Source organism: Lactuca sativa, chromosome 1 (assembly GCF_002870075.4).
Source record: "Lactuca sativa cultivar Salinas chromosome 1, Lsat_Salinas_v11, whole genome shotgun sequence".
Taxonomy (NCBI): Eukaryota; Viridiplantae; Streptophyta; class Magnoliopsida; order Asterales; family Asteraceae; genus Lactuca; species Lactuca sativa.
In genome coordinates, this window is record NC_056623.2 from 12,394,587 (window position 1) to 12,413,246 (window position 18,660).

The window sequence follows — 18,660 nt, forward strand, 5'->3', positions numbered from 1 at the left end:
TCTGTTCTTGAGGTAGGAAGATTGCCTTGGACTTCCAACTCACTGAGTCCACCCATGACTCACAACTCCACTCAGCAAACACGAAAAAGGGGAAAACTCGAGGACTCGCGACTCGACTCGCCGATTCGTTCACATGCAATTACTATATACTCGATTTTGCTTGAATCCAGCTCATGCTATACATAGATCTGGGCTCTTAGGGTAGGTTTTACACGTAAAGTTTCCAACTTTACGTGTACACATGCATAGGATAGGGATTTAAGGCTTAATAAAGGCTAAAATGGTAGATCTAGGTCATTCAAGCAATTTACTTCCATAAAGGCCATGTATCTGAGCTTCTGGAGCTCAAACATGCCTAGATCTAGAGGTTAATCAACTCATTACAACCCCTAATCCATAATCAAGCTTGGAAATGGTTCAAGAAGGACTTTAATGGTGCCCTAAGGGACTTTAAGCATAAAAAGGGAGGAAATTGAGTTATACCTCAATGAATCTATGAAATATCACCAAGATATCGGGCCTCCTTCTTCTCCTCTTGATCTACTCTCCTTCTTCTCTCAAAATCTTCAAGAAATCACACCAAAACACTTCAATCTCACAAGAAGAGGGGTTAGGTCGATATAAGGAGCTCTGAGGGTGAAGGAGTCGGGCTTAGGGCGCATAAGGTTGCTTTCAATAGTGTGCAAACCCTTGAAATTAGGGTTTCATTCAGACAGCGGGGACTCGCCGAGTCCAGAATATGGACTCGCTGAGTCGCCAACTTAAGTGTGCTCAATATCCCGGCTCTACTCGGCGAGTCGGGCCTACAACTCGCCGAGTCCAAGGCTAAAAATGTAAATTACTTAGATAGGTCCTACGTACCAGGAACCAGTTGCTACAGTTTAACCTCGACCCGTCATCGCGTCGTGGCCACTAAGTGCCCATGTCGTGATGGTATAAATGAGATATGTGTCTCATGCAGGTCATGCCACGTCGAAGCCATCCAAAGCTTATAAACTACTTTAAAATTCATACCTTAAAGGTCTGAATGTTACAAATGATGATGGAGGTTTAGAGGTGGCAAGACTGTGGACGTCCGACGAAGGATATATTGTAGAAGGAGTTGCGATAGAGAATATGATTTGGAAGATGTAGTTTTCATGGTTAAGAGCATCCACGACTTCCAAAGCCTTTGCAAGTGTGTTCAAGATCTGATGTGGTAGGAGAAGATGACCAGAGATGTCGCCAGAGGTAAAGAATGTCGGAAATGTCGCCGGAGGTGGAACTAAAACTCTCGCAAAATAGGTTTTATCTACTATTGCAGGTAATAATGATATATTTTAAACAAAAAACAAGTTTAAAAGTTACCAATGCATTAAAAAAAATATTAAATGACAAATTTATATAAAGGAAAAAATTAAATTATAAACATGTATGAAGAATATAGTTGATTAGCTTTCAAGTTATTATCCGTATAATATATTGTCAAATGACATACAAAGGATAAAAGACATTTTTATTTTAAGCAGTTTGTCGGCGTCTATAGTTTATATCACCATAAGATTGTAGGTTGACAAATGAATCGCACCTTTTTATAGTTTATACTCGGTAGTGCCTTACAGAGTCATGTCCAACTCGCCCGAAGATGCGTCACAAAAGAACATATATCAAGTTAACGAAACGAACTTTTTGCAGCCCCGGTGTTCCAAGTTTGCAACAGTTAACCTATCGGCGGAGATTCTGCCAACCCATTTTGAACCTCGAAGATGAGGCATACACCCGTCTTCTAAGAATATGTCTGCAGAACTGCAAACAAATTCAATCCCGCAGGCTGTTCGACGAATTGCCTCAAAGACTCGAACACGCCTCCAAAGCCGTTAAACTCATCCATGCCCAAAGTTTGCTACTTGGTTTCGATTCACAAGGGAAACTTGGCAATGCCATTGTCGATTTGCATTCAAAATGCGGCAACATGGCCTTTGCTCAGAAAGCTTTCGAGAGGTTGGAACGAAAAGATACACTGTCTTGGAACCCAATTTTATCAATGTACTCGAGGCGCGGAATGTTAGAAAAAGTCGGACAACTATTTTGCGATATGCAGGTTTCTGGGGTGTATCCAAATCAGTTCACTTATGCGATTGTTTTATCGGTTTGTGCTAGATTGACGGACATCGTGTTTGGGAAAACAGTACACGCACACGTTATCAAAACAGGGTTCATGTGTGACTCCTTTTGTGAAGGATCACTTATCGACATGTATTCAAAATGTGGCCTTGTTCATGATGCATGTGAGATATTTGATGGGTCTGTATGCCCTGACACCGTTTCTTGGACAGCGATGATTGCTGGTTATGTTCAAGTTGGTTTTCCTGAAAAGGCACTAAGATTATTCCACGATATGTTGAAACTGGGCCATATACCAGACCAAGTAGCATTCGTAACTGTCATAAGCGCATGTGTTGAATCAGGACATCTTGATGATGCACGCCATCTGTTCGACAAAATGCCCAATCCAAATGATGTAGCATGGAATGTCATGATTTCAGGGCATGCCCGTGAAGGGTATTACGATTTAGCTATTGATTATTTTCAAAACATGACTAGATTTGATCTGAAACCCACAAGGTCCACTCTAGGAAGTGTTTTGAGTGCCATTGCAAATACATATGATCTTGACTGTGGTTCACAAGTTCATGCTCAAGCAACCAAACGAGGGTTATCTTCCAGTGTTTACGTGGGAAGTGCCTTAATCAATATGTATGCAAAATGTCAAGAAATGGGCTCAGCTAGGAATGTCTTTGATGCATTAGATGAGAAAAATATCGTTTTATGGAACACAATGCTTGGAGGTTATGCCCAGAATAAAGATTCTGATCAAGTGATTAGTCTATTCATAAACATGAGACATTCTGGTTTCCAACCTGATGAATTCACTTACACCAGCGTTCTAAGTGCATCTTCTTCTCTAAAAAATCCTGAAATTGGGAAACAATTTCATTCCCTTGTCATCAAGAACAAGTTGCATATGAACTTATTTGTGGGAAATGCATTAGTAGACATGTATGCGAAGTCTAACTCTTTACACGATGCTATAAAACAGTTTAACATGATCAAGAACCGAGATAACGTTTCTTGGAATGCAATTATTGTTGGGTTCGTTCAGGAAGAAGAAGAAGAGTTGGCTTTCAGTATGTTTCAGAGAATGCGAAATGACGGGTTTGCCCCTGATGAATACTGCTTTGCAAGCATACTCAGTGCTTCTGCAAACATTCAATCTTTAAACAAAGGCAAACAGTTGCATTCCCTATTAGTCAAATATAATATGGAAACCAGTCTTTATGCTGGAAGCTCTCTTCTTGATATGTATTCCAAGTGTGGGGTTGTTTCCGATGCTCAAAAAGTTTTCGATTCCATTCCGGTGAAAAGTGTAGCTTCTATAAACGCTTTAATTTCTGGATATGCTCACAGTAACATCGAGGTATCTGTAAATCTTTTTAGGAACATGCAGTTTCAAGGATTGATTCCATCAGAAGTTACATTAGCAAGCATATTAGATGGATGCAACGAGCCTTCCAAATTAAATCTCGGTAGACAAATTCACAATTTAGCGATAAAATACGGTTTTGAAAATGAATTCTTTTCAGTATCTCTTCTCGGAATGTATTTCAAATCCCGGGCGGAATCAGATTCCATGGTGGTGCTCTCGGAATTATCAATTCCCAAGAGCACGGTTTTATGGACCGTTGCAATATCCGGATTTGCCCAAAACGATTCCGGTGACGAGGCGCTCGCGATATACCAACAAATGAGAAGACACAATTCAATGCCGGATCAAGCAACTTTTGTCAGTGTCCTGAAAGCATGTGCCACGTCAGCGTCTCTACCGGATGGGCGCGGGGTCCACTCACTTGTTTTCCATACGGGTTTTGACTCGGATGAGTTGACCGGGAGTGGATTAGTCGACATGTATGCTAAATGCGGAGATATCACAAGCTCTTCACAAGTGTTTAAAGAAATGGTCACGAAAAAAGATGTCATCACATGGAACTCGATGATTGGCGCGTACGCGAAAAACGGGTACGTGGAAAACGCATTGGAAGTGTTTGACCAAATGAGAAAGTCAACCGTGAAGCCCGATGATGTCACCTTTCTTGAAGTGCTCATGGCGTGTAGTCACGCGGGAAAGGTGTCAGAAGGGCGTGAAGTATTTGATACAATGACAAGTTTTTATAAGATTAAACCGCGTATGGATCATGTTTCTTGTTTGATTGATCTTTATGGGAGATGGGGTTATTTGAAAGAGGCCGAGGAGATAATCGATGAACTTGAGTTTAAACCGAATGCGGTTGTTTGGGCTACGTTTCTTGGTGCGTGTAGGATTCATGGGGATAAAAGAAGGGGGAAAAGGGCGAGTGAAGAGTTGTTGAGTTTGGAGCCTGAAAGTTCGGCTTCTTATGTGTTGCTTTCGAATATATATGCGGCTTCTGGGAATTGGGAGGAGGTGAATTTAGTGAGGAGGGAGATGAAAGAGAAGGGGGTTAAGAAGCATCCTGGATGTAGTTGGATTAAATTGGGAGGAGAGACTCATTTATTTGTTTCGGGAGATGAGTTGCATTCTAGTTCAGGGGAAATATATGGGGTTTTGAAGGAATTGAAAGGAGTGATGAAGGATGAAATCTGGTGTTCTTGATGCTATGGCAGATTAAGGAGTTGAAGATCACTATTTTATGTAAAAGACTGGAGATGAGGGTGTGATGGGTTTATCAATCCAACCCAACTTGATCCATGTTAACCCTGTATTATTTTATTATTTTCAACATTTTAGTTTAATTACTTAAAAGAAATAGAAGACTAGAGTTTCCCTTAGGGTGTCATTGTTCCAAGATTTAAAATATTCAAACCTTAAAATATGGAGAAGTGTTTTGCAAAATAAGCGAAGCTTAAAATGTGCACCAAGTCTTTTGATACTTGCAAGTAATAATCTCCTCGATCGTCTACTACAAATACCAACCACTCTACCCTTTGCTACACATCAATTCAATTAATCCATTATCCATTTCACTCATCTCTTTTTCAAATTGACGAATTACAAAATGGCTTCTTATCAAACTCAATATTACTTCCCTCATTTTCCTCCACCGCCATCTCCTCATTTTGCATCACCACCACCTCCTGCAACCCCTACACCTTCTGCACCGCCTCCACATACTATCCCACCACCATCACCACCACCACATGCTGTGCCACCAACACCACCGCATGTCATCCCACCACCACCATCTCCTCCACATAAGATCCCTCCACCACCACCACATGCCATCCCACCACCACCTCCTCCACATAAAATCCCTCCACCACCACCACATGCCATCCCACCACCGCCTCCACATAGGATCCCTCCACCACCACCACATACCATCCCACCACCACCTCCAGCTGCTCCGGGAAACCATACCACAATCATTGTGGTGGTGTTTGTCTCGTGTGGTGGTGTTTTCTTCTTGGCATTTGTCGTGGCGGCGTTGTGGTGTTTTCTCAAGAAGAAGAAGAAGATGGTTCGCAAGGCGGAAAATGTGCACATTGATGAACACCGACATGTGGCAGAGAGAATGGTACAAGGACCAAATGGGACTGAAAGTGTGATACTTTCTGTGGAAGATGATATACACATTGAAGAAGATATAAGGAAGAGTGAGTTGGAGAATTTCAGAAAAGGGTTGCATTTGAATTCCGGCAATATTGCTGCAGGTGTGGTTGATGCTGGAGAACCATCCTCTAGTTCCGGCCATCACCACCTACCTGGTCAGAAGTCTTGAAATCGGATTACAAAAGTTTCTATGGCAGCGCAAGCTATAATCAACTCAAAACAAATTTGTAAAAAATTGAAATAAAACTTTGTATTAATGTTGTGTGAGATTCTTTTTATTGTTATGTACATGTGTATATGAATTTGCGGTTGACTTTCTTTGGCAATTGACAAAGAGGTTGACTAGTTGAGGGTTTCAAAGAAACGTGTATTTGAGTTTGCCCGAGTATTGTTGGTATCTGGTCCTTCGGGGTCGAGCATAATATTTCAAGAATTTCGTTTTAATGAATCTACGGTTTCTTGAAAACATTCTTTTAATTAACATAAAATTGTGATTTTTTTAGAATTAAGAAATAAAATAAGTTATATGGAGTATATCTTTTTATTTATCATGTATTTCTTAGTAGCCTATGGCAGGATATATAACACAAACCAGGATGCATGATCAACCACGAGGTGGCACTTCATGTTCTTAGGCACAAAAAGTTATGCAATAAACTAAAACAATGCATGCAACGTTCAAATTCCTAAGAGACCAAATGTCTAGTATGTAATTATGACATCCACAATACATTAAAAATGGGTCGTCCGACCACCCACAACGACATTCCTGATTTGTGGGGTTATGGACGGGGGGCTCGCCATGGAGAACTGCTACACAAAAAATTGCTTCACACCCTTCTTCTAGCCATCTATGATTGCAACCCCATGATTTGGACTTGGGTCACTTATTGGGAGGTGCTTACAAAGTTTTACTCCAGTTTAGTCATCGTCATCAGGTGGGGTTAAGGCACCCAAAATACATTAAACTCTATAAAGTTAATAAATTACCATATTAGCATTCTATTTTTCATACACCCTTATCAATTAATTCCTAAAAAACTTTTAGCTTTATAAAATTCAATGAAAAAATATTTAAAAAAAAACTAAACAATTTTACCATTAAATGTTAACTTGGCATCTCACTAACGTCCGATAAAATCATTGGATACCAAGTAAACTTTCTATCTCATTCAACCATTCCGTTAAATCATAATTATGAATGTCCTTAGTATACATACATGCATGACCCATAAAATGGTATAAGGATGATAAAATTATGGTGATTTGAAAGCAGTGACAGATCCAGCCTGGAAGTCAAGTGGTGTGCACAATTGACCAATTGAACATTGACATCCCAAAATGGTTTGATAACGATTATCCTAAAATCGATTTCAAAAACATCTATTACAATTACCCCGGAATGCACAAATGGAGTACATTTCATGTTGAAGTGAAGAAACTTTTCTCTTTAACCATTCTAGCATACACAATATCTATGCAACAATTTTGTTATAATCTTGATCTGACAAAACACCACAAAAGATTGGATCCTACAAAACGATCTTGAGAATTAAAAAGCACTTACTTTTAATAAACAATAAATCCAAAATAAATTTGCAGATATATATGCAACCACCATATTTTCTAGTAGAGGAGAGACAGTTGCTTAACTTGTTCAACTTGCACAGAAGACTAACTATTAAGGTTTCTCCCAACCCATATCCTACATTTATCATTTCAAACCCATTTAATACAAATTACTCAGTCGGGAGTATCAAATCAAAGAAAAATCATTTTACTGTTAGATTTTGGAGTCTTAAGAATATCAATTTACTTGGATATTTCTAGGATCGTGATTGCAATTATTTTTCAAAAATCTATGATTTCAACCCTATTGGGGTATCACGAAATCAGATTTAGGATAATCCAAAGAATGACCATTTAGAAGTCAAACTACTTCTAAATTCGAAACACAGAAAAATACCTTATTTTTGGTGTTCTTGAAGAGATAGATAAAATCATAAAAATGATTTTCGAGAGTATCTATGTTCCAACCGAATTTGGAACTTCAATCATCCTTAAAAAGATGATAAAAAATCGGTTGAAAGTTAGTTGATAGAAGTTACATGCATTTGGCATGAAAATGAGTTGGTTATTATGACATAGCCAACTAATGACATCATCATGATATCACTACTAGTTTTGGCGGGAATTTACATGACATAACCAACTAATGACATCATCATGATATCACTACTAGTTGGTTATTATGACATCACCACCAGGGGCTCTGCCCTTTGGACCCTGCAAGGGGCGCTGTCCCTAGACCTTGGGCGCAACCCTTTGGAACACTACACCCATGGGCTCTGCCTTTGGACCCCCGTATTCCTAAGTTCATATTTATCACTCCGCGTATGCACCCCGCACCTCATGTCTCGGTTAGTAAATGGAGCTTAATCTATCTCAATATTATTAATAAGAATTACACTAAAATATGACACTAAAATCACCAGCATTTACAAAGCAAAAACTAGTTTAGAAATAAAAAAAAGCAGAACATTTCAGTTTAAAAATGGAACTAACATCAAATTTCAAAGTATTAAACCCATTTCTGAAAATTGAACACAAAATAAAATAAAATAAGGGAAATAAAATTACAAAATTTCTAGAGACAATAGTGGATCGTGTGCGGAGACAAATGGTGTTAGTCAGCCAATGGTGAGCGTGAGCAACGTCAGGACTCAGCAGTGTTGCCGTCGAGTTGTGCAGATGTGCTAAGTTTCCAACGACCGTGGTCGATGGTTGTGGAGTGATAACTTTCGACTGTTTCTAGTTCTTGTGGATTAGTATACTAGGTCAATACTCAAAAGAAAAAACGGGAGAGAAGAATAAAAAAGATGAGATGTTGGAAGTGGGGACCAATGCTTAAAATTAATCTTTTTTTTATATTTATATTTATTCTTGATAGGACCCATTTTTACGTGGGGACCATGCACCCCACTCATCCGGAACAAGATCTACCACTGTTTGAAAGTAACAAATACTTATTCAACAGTTAACATCGAACCAATTTGACTATTTTCTAAAATTAACATCGAACCAATCATACCAACTTTTAAAGTTTTCAAAAGACACCTAAACATCAAAAGTTAAGAAGTCCACTAGGCACTACGGTTCACAAGTCCACAAGTCCACAAGATGAAGTTAAACTTAACTTCGGATGTTCAAAAGATGAAGATGTTTATCAAGATTTTGACTTAGTTTGATTTTATACCGCTCAACCTCTCCATTTGACTGTTCGGTGGGACCACCATAGAGGCTCTACCCTTTAGCCCCCACCATTCATCGTCTCCAATACTAGTATAAATTATGAACCATTAGATAATAAGTTAAGACTTCTTTGACAATTATATAAATTTCCATTTAAGTCTACTTTGATACTGGTATACATTTCAATTACACAAAATGATGTAAAATCAATTACACAAAATGATATAAAGCACTATCACGGGGAAGAAACAAGACAACACTAGTCACTAGTAACACCTTCTTTTCTTTTCTTTTTTTTTTTTTTTTTTTTTTTTTTTTTTTTTTTTTTGATAATGAGACCATCGAAACCCTTTTTGATCTAGGTTACGTTGTAACCACTAGGTAGCTTCTAAACAAAGCCGTGCTATTTTTTGAACAAAAAATAATTATAGATAGAAAAATCAACTTATAATATATCATTAATCTTAAATTAAATGTTAGCAACAATATCTTTTAGCTACGATACATTGTCGTTGTACCTCCTGGGTCTGGAAATTTTATGTTAACAGAAACTGGAAGGTAAAAATTCCCGCCTATACCACGCCATGTTGCGCGTCCATGAAAGTTCAAAATAATTCAAAATCTTTTAGAAACACCACAGGGAAAACATGTGTTCATTGCAAATCATATATACATTGACGACTCGTCCCTAAAGATCTTGTCAGTAAAACAACACTTTCTTGTAGTGTGTTTAACATATTGATCGATCAAACGGTAGTTTAAAGGTTTGGGGATTAATCAAAAGAACCAAAAATGTTATAAATCCATGAAATAAAGATAAAAGTTACAAAAAAGATTCTTTTCGATCGTTGACTGTAAAATAATATTAATCTTAATATTCACAACAAAACGCATATTCATCTCCACTAAATAAATGCAAGATTATATTCTGAAAACAGGAGTAAGCTCCAAATCTAAAAACAAATTAAAGGGAATAAAAGACAAAAACATTAACAATGTCAACAGAACTGAACAGGTCCTAGGTCCTTCCTATATATATGTTCTGCATGTCATTATGTATCATTGATGTATGCTATCTGCCAAATTATTATATCGTTTCCATATTTTATCAAAGATATTAATGGTGTAATTCAATTAGAGTCTGAAAGGTATGAATGAAGGAGTAACACCCAAAGGACGAATCATGCATGCATATAGCATAAATGGCACTTGATCTCTACAAATGACATTTTATAGGTGCATCCAAATGTCCAATGGGTTTTGCTGATGAAATGTTGTCCTGTCCTTCCTTCTGGCAAGATGTATGTCTCTTTGACAGACATATTGCATGGTACCTAGCTAGCTACTTATAATATTGTCCATTATTGTGATACTTAATTTGGACAAGTGTTTTGCAATACATTGAAAGCTTAAAATGTGCACCAAGTCTCATGATACTTGCAAGTAATATTTCTTCCCACAGTTTCCTCCACCGCCATCTTCCACCCCAACACCACCATCTCCACCTCATTTTGTATCATCACCACCCCCTACCATCCGTAGAACTTCTCCACCGCCTCCACATACCATCCCTTTCCCACCACCGCAGCACATTACCATCGCCTTCACATATGATTCTCCCACCGCCACCCCATACAATTCCACCACCACCACCACCTCCATCTGCTCCAGGTAAGGGCACCACAATCGTTGTGGTGGTGTTTGTCTCATGTACTGGTGTTTTCTTTGTGGCGATTGTTATGGCGGCACTGTGGTGTTTTCTCAAGAAAAAGAAGAAGATGGTTCGCAAGGCAGAAAATGTGCATATCGATGAGCACAGAAAGGTGATAGAGAGTAAAGTACAAGGATCACATGGGACTGAAACTGAGATACTTTCTGTGTAAGACGTTATAGGTACACAATGAAGAAGATATAAGGAAAAGAATTTCAGAAAAGGGTTACGTTGCATTTGAATTCTGGTGACAACTACTACATTGTTGATCACGGCAAGAAATTAACCCTGAAATTGCATTTTTGAAGTTTCTATGGTGGCGCAAGATATTGGTGAAATGAATAAAATAAGTTTGTACTAATTAATGTTGTGTGTAATCTCTTTTCATTTTTATGTACTGATTTATATATGAAGGTGCGTTGACTTTCTATGCCAAATGATGACTTCACTGGTCGGTGATTCGGGGATTTCAAAGAAGTGTGTAGCTTAAAAAAGTTTGCCGGATTGTTGTCACTTCAGTAAATCGTGTTGCCGTATCTACCATTTCTCTTCCTTGATCACATTCTTTAAATATGAAATCGTATTTTTTATTTTTAAAAAAAAAGGTATGTATCTTAAAATGTTATTATTATTATTAGATATTGTCTCAATCCAATGCACATACGCTAAATGCAACACAACTCAAGGAAACAGACATGGAAAACCAAAAATATTAGAGAAAATAATAAGCACGTATACTGTATACATGTTGTAGCCAGTTGCTCCTGTAGTAGAATATGAATTTCGGTAATTAAAGACTATACATATATATAACATATATATATGGAAGGCATCTTGCCTTACGAAACGCCATACCTTCTAATCATATAGCATCATGACCAAAAAAAATAAAAAATAAAAACTTTAACAAGGCCAAAGCCCAAAAGCCACAAATATAACTCACCTGAAGCCATATCTATAATCAACTTATAGATTTCACTTCCCATGATTTTCTAGCTCCGGTTCCCATCATAATCATTCAAGTGAACTGAACTACACCCGACTGTTTTCTGAACCCTTTCACGAAACATCAAATCCCTCAAACTTTCTGCCTTTTCCCATCTTTCTGAAGCAGCATACATATTCGACATAACCACATAACCACACCGAGTTAACTCAGCATTCACTTTCTCAACCACCCGGTTTGCCATTTCCATATCCGAGTGAACTCGACATGCACCAAGCAAAGCCCCCCAAACCGACTCATTCGGTCTCACGGGCATCTCGGTCACTACCCGATACGCATCTTTCAACCTGCCCACCCTGCCCAAAATGTCAACCAAACACCCGTAATGCTTCACATTAGCCACCAAACCATATTTCCCCATCTTATCAAATATTTCCAATCCCTCTTCAACAAATCCTGCATGTGCACAAGCCGATAAAACTGATAAAAAAGTTATTTCATTTGGTGTCACTTTCGATTTCTCCATTCTATCAAAAAACTCAAGAGCTTCTCTACAATGACCATGGATTGAAAATCCCGAAATCATCGCGTTCCAACAAGAATCGTTTCTTTCAGATTCCATCATGTCTTCAAATATTAATCTTGCATTCATCAAATCCCCACATTTTGCATACATATCGACCAAACTATTCAAAATAAAGATATTCACTTTGATTCTTTTTTGAATAATCATATCGTGAAGATCTTTACCTGTTTTTAATGACCCCAATTGGGCACAAGCCGATAAAGCGCTTGCAAACGAGACTTCATCTGGTTCAAACCCATCGGATTCCATTTTGGCAAATGCTTCTAGAGCTTTCTCACAAAGACCATTTTGAGAGTACCCGGAAATCAACGAATTCCAGTTCACAAGATTCCGGAATGGAATCCGATTGAAGATGGTCTCCCCGGATTCCACATCACCTTTCTTGAAATACCCTGAAACCATTGATGACCAAACGAAGAAGTTTCTTTCTGGCATGGCCTCAAATACTTTTTTAGCAGCTTTCATGTCCCCATTACTTGCGTACCCATCAACCATAACAGTCCAAGTCATCACATTTTTCAGTGGGAATGGAACTTGATCGAAGAAAGACCTTGCCATCATTGTATCCCCTGTTCTTGCATACCCTGTGATCATTTCGATCCAAGAAACTGATGTCCTGTCAGACATCTTGTTAAATAACCGTAAGGCAGGTTGTGTTTCTCTATTCTTCATGTATCCACCTATCATGGCATTCCATGTGACGACGTTCTTCACAGGCATTTCATCAAACACTTTGCGGGCGTCGATCGCGTTACAGCATTTAGCATACATGTTCACCATTGAGGTTCCCACCACTACATCAGACAGCAGTCCAGCTTTGATTGATTCGGAATGCAGCGACTTTCCGTAGTTAGTCAGGGAAAGAATTGCACAAGCTTTGAAAACCAAAGGGAGTACACTCAGTAGATTAAGTGGGTTTCGACGATTTTGGGTGTAAATTAAAAGGGCTTCTTTTGGTGCACCATTAGAGATGTGATCTCTAATGGATGAATACAAGTTTGATGATGGGTTTGGGTGATAGATCCTGTTGCAGAAAACTGATGTTTTTTCGACTAACTGGGAGTCCGTTTGGATATTAATTTTCAAATCTAAGCAGGTTTCACTGCACATTTTGCTACGTCATTCCTTGATCGCATCGGAGTCTCTTACCAGCTCCTCAATGGAAGCGTCATCACCTTCAAGCTGTTCAGATGTAATTTTCACACATTTTGTTTGGTTGTATTTTACGTTCAACTGGGTCATGAACCATTGGTTTTGAAGGAGCAAGTCCTTGGGAGTGCGAGTAGATTAGTTACAAAAAAAAAAAAAAAACCCAACGGTTGTGCTATAAGTACCTTAGACCATTTCCAATCAATTTTCTTTTTTTTTTCTTATTTGTAAATGAAGTAAAAGATGGAGTAAATAGTATTTCATCTCTAACCCTACTTTATTTTCTACCCTATTTTTTACTCCAAAAAGTATATTTCTAGAATATTCCATTTTTATAACTTCTATATATCATCAAATACACCCCTCTACTAACTAAACTTTATATTTATGATTAATTAATATAAATTAGTATATAACATGATATTATAAATATTAAATATTGCATTTAAATTATAATTAGTAGATAAAATAAACTAAAAATGTATAAAATAAAAATAAGAGAGACTAAAGTTGACAATCAAACTTCACCTCCATTTTTGGAGATATGAATAATATTCCACCATATATGGGGGAATACTATTCATATCTCCAAAAATGGAGGTGAAAATGGGATAGGGTTGGAGAAGAATGGAGAAAGAAATAAAGGAAAAAAATGGAGTTTGGGGGTAGGTTGAAAATGCCCTTAGCTGATTTTACCCCCTTACATCATCAATCTAATCAAACTTGTACATTTGATTTGACATCATTTTTTTTTTCCTTTTGTTTTTTTGTTATTTTTTCTTTTAATAATAATAATAATAATCAAACTTTTACTTCCATGTTTAATACAATTTTTTTTACGTTAATGAAAAGTACATGGTTATAATAATAATAATATATAAATTAAAAAAGAACTAACAAATAAAAATGTCGTCCGAATTTTAAAATTTTATATGAAATTTATAATAATAATAATATAAATTAAAAAAGAATTAAAAACAATTAAAAAACAAAAAAAATAACAAAAAGACAAAAGATCAAATCAGGAGGTGGGATTGGAAAAGAAGTGGGTACTTATAGAAAAACCCCTAAATAATCGTGGTAAGGCACAAAAAGGCATGCTTTTTTGTGTAACACTTCGGTGGTTCTGACATGCTTTGTTCGATGACGGGTGAAGCTCTCTGGCAACAAAGAGGCTTTTGTTCCTTCGTGGATTTGATCTAAGCACGTCACATGTTTTTGTAATGTTCATTGACTTTTCGAAAGATGATATTTTTGCAAACTTTTAGTATGATTATACATCGGTGACTATATATGTTAGACTAAATGTATATTGAAATATGAAAATATTAGTTTTTGTTAATATACAACTTGTTTATATAATTGGATGGTGTGTGTATAATGTTATTCTGTGAGAATTATAAAGAAAATATGTTGTTTGATAATATGAATACGTTCAATCTTATATAATTATTTTAATTATTAAGCATTTTCACTAATTAAATCGTCTATAAGGTTATTATACATTTTTTTTAATTATTCTCATTCTGTCATAATGTTATCAGGATGTTTATTGAATCGTATGATGTAAGAATTAAAATAAATAAAAAACGATGAGTGAGAACAAAAATGAATTAGAATTGGTGAGAATCCATTAAAATAACAATAGTTCTGTGAGATTAAACGTATTCACATTACTAAACAACATATTCTCTTAGTAATTTTCATAAATTAACATTATTCACACGTCCATACAATTGTTCTTCATCCATATTATAACCTAGCCTTATATAAATAGTATACAAATATATTAAAACAATGCCTTATTCATACAAAAATGGACTAATTCATTCACTGATCATATATAACAAAAAATACTCAATTAGATAATCAAAATGCTTTGTGAAAAGAAAATCGACTGCAACATCGTACGAAGGTGATAATTTAAATAACGAATATGAAGAATGTGAATGTTTTTTCGATCTTAACTCATTTCTTGATATCAGCTTAGATTATTCGCACTTCTATTGTGATTGATCATATTAACCTAAGATGACTTATACATTTGAAACAATTGAAGGCATTAAAAAAACCAAGGGACTCATAAAAGATTTGGGATAGTTAATGCAAGTAAGGTTGCAAAGGAATAGAACGTTCAACGAATTATTCGTAAACCATTCGGCGGGAAGTTCATGTGTATGTTGATGATTTGTTTCACTAATTGTATTTAAGTGTAATGGGTTGACTTGTTGACCAAAATCAATCTTGATGAATACTAAACAAGTAAGGAAGGTGCAGAGTGCACACTTGTTTAAGTTTATTCAAGATTAAAACTAGACTGTCATTTAGGGGCGAAACTCCTTAACGAACAGGGGTCCGGGTTCAGGGCCCCTGAGAGCGGCGTCCAAGGGGCAGAGCCCCTAGCTCGGGTCTATTTTTGACTTTGTTGCTATATAAAAAATGCATTATAAATATGAATTTTTGGAAATAAACCCGATTTTTTACTTTGTTTTGACCATTACATGGATTAGTAATAGTTTTTAGACATCAAACTGTTTTTTGTAACAGTTTTCAAACATACAACTGTGTGGTGACAGTTTTCTAATGGAGAAGGTACTTAGCTAATGTTGGTCTTTATTTGATGGTACACACGAAATTCATAACAACCAGATTTTCTGTTCTTGCTCTCATTTTCTGAGTCGTATTCGATTAAAGATTGGGAGTACCATCAAAATACTTTAATCTGAAAGTGATACCACAATTCTTAGAATTGCTAAGCCTTTCTATAACCCAAATTTTTAACAGTATATTCTTTTATTTAATAAATGAGCGAACATGAACATAAATTCTCATTCATTTAGTGAAATCAACGAACATGAACAATGATCTGTTCGTTCAGTTATGTTCATGAACATTTGTTACTATATTATATGTTTGTTTTTATTCAAATATATTTAGTTATGTTTGTTTATCTCCGTTCGTTTATATCTGTTTAGCATGTTCATGAACTTAGACGAACGAAATTGAACAATGTAATTTTTTAAATGAATGAACATAAACAAGAAAATTCGTTCCTTTATGCGTTCAATTTCGTTCGTTTGTTTGACTAACTTAAACAAACGAACATGAACAACCCTCATTCATGTTCGTTCGGTTCGTTTAGAGACCTAAATACAAAGTAGATTTAAAAGAAAAGATGAAATGAATTATTAAATATTAAGTAAAATTGATTGTAGGTGAGGATAAGGAGATTGACGAGCTTATGACGGAACAATATTGTCTTGAAGGTGTTATTAAAGTTTCATTGATCGTGAAAAAACAATGTATCTATTCTAATTTCCGAATGTATGGCAGAAATATAGCTATTTTTTAGTTAATGAACAACCTAAAACACAGAGATAAAAAATTTTATTTTTAAAACCAATAGCTTCATTCACCGTGTATCTCCAGCTCAATCACAAAATACAATGTCAAAACAACATAGTACAAATATCCAAAAAGTGTGGAAATCATGAAGGAAGGATGTTGTGCCATCACGTCGGGCCCTTCTTTTTCGTACCGAAAGTACTTGAAACCATAATGTAACGCCCCGATTCTCATGTATTGTTTAAATAAGATTTATTGGGTTAAGCTCTACTCGACGAGTTGGTTGCCCTACTCGTCGAGTAGCAGGGGGTGGGATCGCGTGTTAAGTGACCTACTCGACGAGTCCATATTGGGACTCGGCGAGTAGGAGCTGGCAGATGAAACCCTAAATCTCGGGGTTTGCACCCCTATTTAAAGGAGCCCCAGCCTCCTTCGGCCTCTTTGTAGTCTTTGAGAGCTCCTTAAAACCCTAATTCATGTGGTATTCCATTTTGGTGTGTCTTAAGCTTGGAAAGAAGGTTGGCTAGAAGGGAAAATCTAGAAGTCCAAAGGAATTGAAGCTAGGAAGGTGTGGGAAGCAGAATTTACCTCAGCTAGCATCCCTTCGAGGTATCAAGTTGCCATCCTTACTTCCCTTTTTCATTTTGTTGAGTTTTTGGGGGTTTTTATGGATTTTGAGGTTGATAAGGTGGGCTATGGGCTAGATATGAAGTTGTAACTTCAGATATGGGCCCTCTTTAAGTTTTAGAATCATAAAGTAGTTGTATTGGTCGTGAATGAGGCCCTCCTTGGGCATGAGACCCCATTGAGAGCTTAGATTTGGCATTTAAAACCTTTGTAGCTATGCATGCACGTAAAGTTTGCAACTTTACGTGAAAAGCATCCCCTAGAAGCTTGGATCTGTGATTTGGAGCCACTGCATGGCTCAAAATAGGTTTGTATGGAAAAAGAACTGAATGGACTCGGCGAGTCGCAAGGTTGACTCCGCAAGTCACATGAAGATGGCCATATACTCGACGAGTTGGAGGAACAACTCGGCGAGTTCGATGATGATTGCCATAGACTCGACGAGTTGAAGAACAACTCGACGAGTCGGATGAGTTTTCTCCAGGACATGTATATGTGTGTATCCGTCGAGTTGCAAGGAGGAAACTCGACGGGTGGCCTTAAAGTCTGATCGAGAATCGAAGGAACTCAACGAGTCACCCGATGACTCGGCGAGTTGGAGTGCGCGTCAAGGAACTCGGCGAATAGTCGAGGGTACTCGGCGAGTCGAGGTCAACATGGACTGTTGACCTTGACTGAGGACTTTGACTTTGATCAGGGGTTGACTAGTGGGTTATGGAGTACCTTATAAGGTTAAGGACTTCCGAGTATATTGTACCATGATAATAGGTGGTGGAGCCTGTGTTAAGTGATCCGAGAGTTGGAGTTTAACTTTCGAGTCGACATCTGTGAGGTGAGTTATCCTGACTATATCGATAGGGTCTACGGCCTTGGTTGATATTGTTATGGTATGCTACATGTGGTTATGATCTATTAGATCGGAATCAGGGTAGACAGTATGTTATGCTCTTATGATCCGTAGGGATTTGTATGTTAGTGACCTGCTAGTTGGGGCTCTAGTTACTACAGAATTCTATGGCTGATGATCAGTGAGATAGACATGTTTGGTGTTTGTATATGCCAGTATATGATAGTTATGCGCACATGGTTATTTGCTTGATTGGTTTGGTTGAGGCGGTCCTGCTTTGTGTTGAAGGCCAACATACCCTATGAGCGGTCCGGGGAGACTATAGGCCCACGTGGCGGACCAGTCATGCCGAAGGCCCAGGATAGATCCAGATAGACTGTAGGCCTTGTAGGGCGGCCCAGTCAGGCCGATGGCCTAGTATGCATGCTGATTGGTTGATTATTATTGATATGGTATTGTCAGTGTGGTATTGGTATTTTGGGGTTAGCTCACTAAGCCCTCGGGCTTACAGTTTTCAGTTTATTGTTTCAGGTACTTCAGGAGATCATGGCAAGGCGAAGGCGTGACCGTA

At 37.4% G+C, this 18,660-nt stretch overlaps 3 protein-coding genes and 1 pseudogene across 3 annotated transcripts; 3 read left to right on the forward strand and 1 right to left on the reverse strand.

Annotated features, from left to right (window-relative positions):
- The first annotated feature begins 1,502 nt into the window (after positions 1-1,502).
- LOC111904166 (pentatricopeptide repeat-containing protein At3g09040, mitochondrial) lies at positions 1,503-4,845 on the forward strand. The gene has a single exon (XM_023899948.3). It carries the CDS (start codon positions 1,625-1,627, stop codon positions 4,667-4,669), a length of 3,045 nt encoding a protein of 1,014 aa, XP_023755716.1. The 5' UTR covers positions 1,503-1,624; the 3' UTR covers positions 4,670-4,845.
- A 93-nt stretch (positions 4,846-4,938) lies between these two features.
- On the forward strand, positions 4,939-6,014 carry LOC111904167 (protein TRACHEARY ELEMENT DIFFERENTIATION-RELATED 7A). The gene has a single exon (XM_023899949.2). The coding sequence runs from the start codon at positions 5,073-5,075 to the stop codon at positions 5,793-5,795; it is 723 nt and encodes a 240-aa protein (XP_023755717.1). The 5' UTR covers positions 4,939-5,072; the 3' UTR covers positions 5,796-6,014.
- A 3,777-nt stretch (positions 6,015-9,791) lies between these two features.
- On the forward strand, positions 9,792-10,895 carry LOC111904197 (protein TRACHEARY ELEMENT DIFFERENTIATION-RELATED 7A-like; annotated as a pseudogene).
- A 386-nt stretch (positions 10,896-11,281) lies between these two features.
- Positions 11,282-13,406, reverse strand: LOC111904168 (pentatricopeptide repeat-containing protein At3g21470). Its single transcript, XM_023899951.3, has one exon. It carries the CDS (start codon positions 13,229-13,231, stop codon positions 11,582-11,584), a length of 1,650 nt encoding a protein of 549 aa, XP_023755719.1. The 5' UTR covers positions 13,232-13,406; the 3' UTR covers positions 11,282-11,581.
- Between the last annotated feature and the right edge of the window lie 5,254 nt (positions 13,407-18,660).